The sequence below is a fragment of the Colobus angolensis genome, unplaced genomic scaffold, assembly GCF_000951035.1.
Source record: "Colobus angolensis palliatus isolate OR3802 unplaced genomic scaffold, Cang.pa_1.0 Scaffold449, whole genome shotgun sequence".
Lineage (NCBI taxonomy): Eukaryota > Metazoa > Chordata > Mammalia > Primates > Cercopithecidae > Colobus > Colobus angolensis.
The window spans coordinates 667,064-672,431 of NW_012117921.1; the positions used below are offsets into that span (position 1 = coordinate 667,064).

A 5,368-nucleotide genomic window follows, 5' to 3' on the forward strand; every position below is an offset into this window, starting at 1 on the left:
ATCTCATGACCTCGTGATCTGCCCGCCTTGGCCTCCCAAAGTGCTAGGATTACTTGCGTGAGCCACTGCGCCCAGTCCAAACTTTTCAAATATTTTTTACTTGGAGAGCTCATTTAAAATGGATGTGTAACTCCACCATTCCTTCAGGTTTATCAAAATGCTTCCTTGCAGGCTAATTAACAACATCCTTTTCTGTCCCTAGCAGTTCCCCCGATTTTAAAGTCTTTCAGCACACGTCTGGCCTTGCCTTCCCTGGGTGCCTTTTTGGATCCAGAAGGGGAAAATCCTTGCTTCCTATCTTGGCATTCAGGAATGCATGGGGCTTACAACTGGTTCAAAGGGACAATGACTAGACTGCAAACAGCCACCCAGATGAGCAGCCAGCTTGTGTATTTCTCTCGGAGGCATGCAAATATGACAGGCCTTATTCCCAGAGGAAGGCCTAAGTCTGTTTCACGAAGGCTGCTGCAGCTCAGAAGAAATGTTCTTTTCCATCAAAAGGGCCACGTGAATTTTCATCCCCTTGCAAAAATGTCCTCTGATTGAGAGAATTCACCCTGATGATTGACGTTTATTCTGTTTGCTAGCTCAGATGTTCTCATGGCCTATTTTCCTTTTGTTTCCCATGATGCAGAGCTTAATATCATTTTGCAAGGAAATATCATACTCTCAACAGAAAAAAGCAAGAAACTCAAAAAAGTATGTACCATTCTAATGCCTGAATACTTAATACCCATATATCAAAAACAGGAAGTAGCTCTGTTCATGTGTTTTAAGAAAGGGGATAGCAAGTTACTACATTCTGTTATAGTGGTAAAATCCTAGTTTAAAGAGGATCATTTTAATGCAGGTTTCTGTATGATGAAATGATTTCCATGATCTAGCAGAGGATCCAGAATGACAGGGTCCCTCCTGCCCCTTCTTGAAAAAGCCACCATTCTGCTTCCCCCAGCTGTCACCCCCCCACTCTCCATTTTCACTATCTGTTGTCTACGTTCACATATAGCACTGAGCTCGGTTCTGGGCCCAGAGCAAACACAGATTAAATGTGAGTTTCCATCCCGTTCGCTTTTCTAGCCCCTGAGATCTGGCTTCTACCCCCAGCACCGTATTGAAGCACACAGCCAAGTGTGTGAGGGCTACAGGTTTTGGGGTGAGGCCTAATTGGCTGAGGATTTCTGCCCTCCACTTCCTGGAAGCGTGACTTTGGGGAAGTCAGTGAACAGATCTAAGCCTCCTAGCACAGTTTAACAGCAGTGCCTACCTCACAGGGTGGATGTGAAGTGAAAGGCAGGTAAAGCTCTGAGCATCAAACACAGCCCATCATTAGTGCTCAGTAATGAACTCCAAGGTGCCAACTCTAGTGACTTTTTCTGTGTTTTGACCTCTGACCCTTTTTATTTGGAGATGGCTGCCTTCTTAGATTTCAGAATTCTGTCACTCCTTGGTTCTTGGTTCTGTATCTCTCTTTCTGTTCTGACTTTTTGTCTTCCTCTTGGCCCCTGATGTGCCTGTGCCTGAGACCTCCTCCTTCAGCCTCTGCTGTGTGTCATTCACTCACCCCCTCTTTGTGGCCCCCACACATGCTTCTCTCCTGAGGCACAGGTCTGCATATCCAACTGCCTACTGGGAAGCGCCTCCCTTTTCCTTCTCTTTCCCTTCCTTCCTCACTTCTTCCTGTGTTCATTTGACAAATGGTTACCTAACATCATGAACATTTTGTGGGTTACACAGACATGTTCACGCTTCTGCCCATGGTTATCTCCCTGTACCTCAGGCTTAGGATGTCCAGGACTGACCAAGCACATTTCAGGCCACCCTGAACCTGCATCTATGGCCTGGGTTTATCCTGATGGTTCCAGCATCTCCCCACTGTCCAGGCTCAAAGCCTTGAAGTTATTGGACTGCCCCTTCCCTGCAGCTCTTCACATACAAAGAGCTGCCAAGTCTTAGGGATTTGAATGATTTAAAAAAATCCATCTCTTCTCTCTCTTCCCCCTACTGCTATCCTAGCTTGCAACCACATTATTTATTTATTTACTTTAGAGACAGGGTCTCATTCTGTCACCCAGGCTGGAGTGCAGTGGCACCATGATAGCTCACTGTAATCTCGAACTCCTGGGCTCAAGCAATACTCCTCCCTCAGCCTCCCAAGTAGCTAGGACTACAGGTACACTCCACCACACCTGGGTAACTGAAAAACAATTCTGGCCGGGCATGGTGGCTTACCCCTGTAATCCCAGCACTTTAGGAGGCCAAGGTGGGAGGATTGCCTGAGCTCAAGAGTTCAAGACTCAGCCCGGGCAACCTAGGGAGACCATGTCTCTACAAAATAAAATTAAAAAAAAAAACTGGCTGGGTGTGGTGGTGCATGCCTGTGGTGCCAGCTACTTGGGGGGCTGAGGTGGGAGGACTGCTTAAGCCTGGGAGGTTGAGGCTGCAGTGAGCCATGCATGATCACACCACTGCACTCCAGCCTGGGCAACAGCATGAGACCCCATCTCAAAATAACTTTTTTTTCTTTCTTCTTTTTTTTGTGTAGAGACTCACTGTGTAGGATCTCACGCTGTCGCCCAGGCTGGTCTTGAACTCCTGGCCTCTAGTGATCCTCTTGCCTTGGCCTCTCAAAGCACTGAAATTACAGGCATGAACCACCTCGCCCAGCTTCCGTATTATTACTTTATTTGAACAATTGCAAAATCCTCCTGTGTTTGCCTCTAACTTTTCCCAATTCCAGTTCGGATCTACAAGCAGAGATTTAATCATGTCACTGACTTGCCCAGAGACTTTCAAAACAAGATGCAAACTTGCTATACACCATGAATCAACTCCAGTATCTCCTGTAACCTAATCTCACTCATCATCCAACCCAACAAATGCTCACCTTGTTTCTGCACCTCTCAAACTGTCTTCCCATGAACCATTACTTCAACTCTTCTTTATGCCTGAAATTCTTTTCACTCTTCTCACCCCCTACTGCATTTTTCTTCCTGTTAAAACCCTGTGATCTTTTAAGGACTATCTCAATGGCCACTTCTGTGAGTCCTTTTAAAACGGCATTAAGGTGGGTGGATCACTTGAGGCCAGGAGTTCGAGACCAGTCTGGCCAACATGGCGAAACTCTGTCTCTACTAAAAATACAAAAAATTATCTGGGCATGCTGGTATATGCCTGTAGTCCCAGCTACTCAGGAGGCTAAGGCACAAGAATCACTTGAACTCGGGAAGCAGAGGTTGCAGCGAGCCGATATTGTGCCACTGCATTTCAGCCTGGGTGACAGAGTGAGAGGAGACTCTCAAAAAAAAAAAAAAGACATTTTATCCTGGGCAACGTAGTAACACCTCATATGTACAAAAAAAAGAAAAAAAAAATTTAGCTGGGCATGGTGACACACACGTGTGATCCCAGCTATTCAGGAGGCTGAGATAAGAGGCTGGCTTGAGCCCCAGAGTCTGAGACCAGCCTGGGAAAGATGGTGAGACCTCGTCTCTACAAACATTGTAAAAATTAACTGGACATGTTGATGCACACCTGTGGTCCCAGCTACTCGGGAGGCTGAGGTAGGAGAATCTCTTGAGGCTTGGAATGTCGAGGCTGCAGTAAGCCGTGATGACGCCACTACACTCCAGCCTGAGTGACAGAGTGAGACCCTGTCTCAAAAAAGTAATACAAATAAAAATTTTAAAAAATGGTATTTTATCCTCATTTAGTAGCTATCACAGGGTCTTGCACATAGTAGGAACTCAAAGCTCACCTCACCAAATCTACCAAACAGCTCCAACGGCAAAAAGGTTAGTCTGCAAATATGGTCTAGTATTTAAACTAGTTGCTAAGTTTAAATAAATGAAAAGAAACCTTCAAGTAAACATTGCCACATATGCTATAGCTTCCCATTTAAACATAATTCAAATTTGATGAAGTAATTCTGATATCATACCAAATTTTCTGAAAGTATTTTTTAACTTCCAAATACCTCATTAAAGGAATCCTTTCCATTCAGTAAACCTCAGTTCTGCAGAAAACCCTTTAATATAGTTCCTGCAAAGTTGCTACAGCGGTAAAAGCAACCTGAGTATTGAAAATGCATCAGGTAGGACCAGTGGCCTTCAGTCTCTGCTTTATATAAACCTGAAATAAAACCACATCGATATTTTGAATTGGCAATAGAATTAAATAGGAAGTTTGTGATGGCCTAAAATGTTTTGGTTTGAAGGATTTATATAAGCCATTTTCATTCTCAGAAGGGCCTCAAGACATCTGTTCATCCTTAAATCTGAAAGTAAATGTAAATAATTCCATGTAAAAGGTGGTAGAAGGTGTGTTTATTGAGGCACTTGTCTAACACTGTAGACTTTAATTACTTAAGAGCATTTGTTTGTAGCTGACAGTCTTCTGAGTGCCTAGCTAGGTAGTATTTGCATTGCTTTGAAATACCACATTTTCCTCTCATTTTTAGTTGGTTTCTAGTGGAATACAAGCCACTTAGAGATTTGGAATATGCAATTTCTGGACTCTGTTTAACACCGTATGTGTCTGCTTTATCATGTCACACACGCAGCCCATTGGATTTGGTCGTTAAAGCCACTCATTTAGCCAGGTCAAAAATTTTTTTAATTGGGGATTTTTTCATCAGAAAGACAGTAGACGCAGCTTATGCTACCAATAACGGAGTGGGACATTAAGTCGGTATGTGTAACTCAGTCTCTAAGTGCCCTTCTACCAAAGAGGGGAAAATGGGATTTGGGGTTGGTTGGTAGGGAGGCAGAGTAATCTACAATGTCAGGCTACATAAGGTAGGCTTTGAGTAAGGTGGCCGTATAATTTATCATCTCAACCAGTATGCTTTTGAAAAGGGACACTAACCTGAAGGGATGCTGGAACATCAGGAGCAAACTGGGACTATCTTGGGCAAATGGGGGCGAATGGGGACATACAGTCCTGGGTTTGGGAGCGGTTCCAAGGGTGGAAGTGTTTATATCTCTGCCCCATCTTCAGAGGGCTGCTGCATCCAACAACCAGAGGGCAGCTGGCCCTGGGAGGTGGGTACTCCTGAGCCCTCCTGGGCCACCTGGGTGTTTCTTTACCCTCTCCCATGCTCATCCCTGCCGGAATCTCAGTTTACTCTGTTCTCCCAGCCTGCATGCTCTCTTCTCATCTTCCCACCCATCCTGCACATTCTGCAGTTCTGGGCCCAAGAATCAATCTTCCTTTTCCTTCCTTCCTTCCTTCCTTCCTTCCTTCCTTCCTTCCTTCCTTCCTTCCCTCCGTCCCTTCTTTTCTTTCTTTCTTTCCTTTCTTTCCTTCTTTCTTTCTTTCTTTCTTTCTTTCTTTCTTTCTTTCTTTCTTTCTTTCTTTCTTTCTTTCTTTC

General features: G+C 44.5%; 1 protein-coding gene across 5 annotated transcripts in view; it reads left to right on the forward strand.

The window, feature by feature from the left end:
* LEMD1 (LEM domain containing 1) overlaps positions 1-5,368 on the forward strand; it is a 64,036-nt gene that overhangs the window by 34,092 nt on the left and 24,576 nt on the right. For 2 of the 5 annotated variants that reach the window (XM_011957735.1, XM_011957736.1), the window contains one exon: positions 635-699. The exons of the other annotated variants lie outside the window; for them this stretch is intronic. In XM_011957735.1, the coding sequence (XP_011813125.1) occupies positions 635-699 (65 nt within the window). The remainder of the gene's footprint in view (positions 1-634; positions 700-5,368) is intronic. 5 annotated transcript variants of the gene reach the window in all.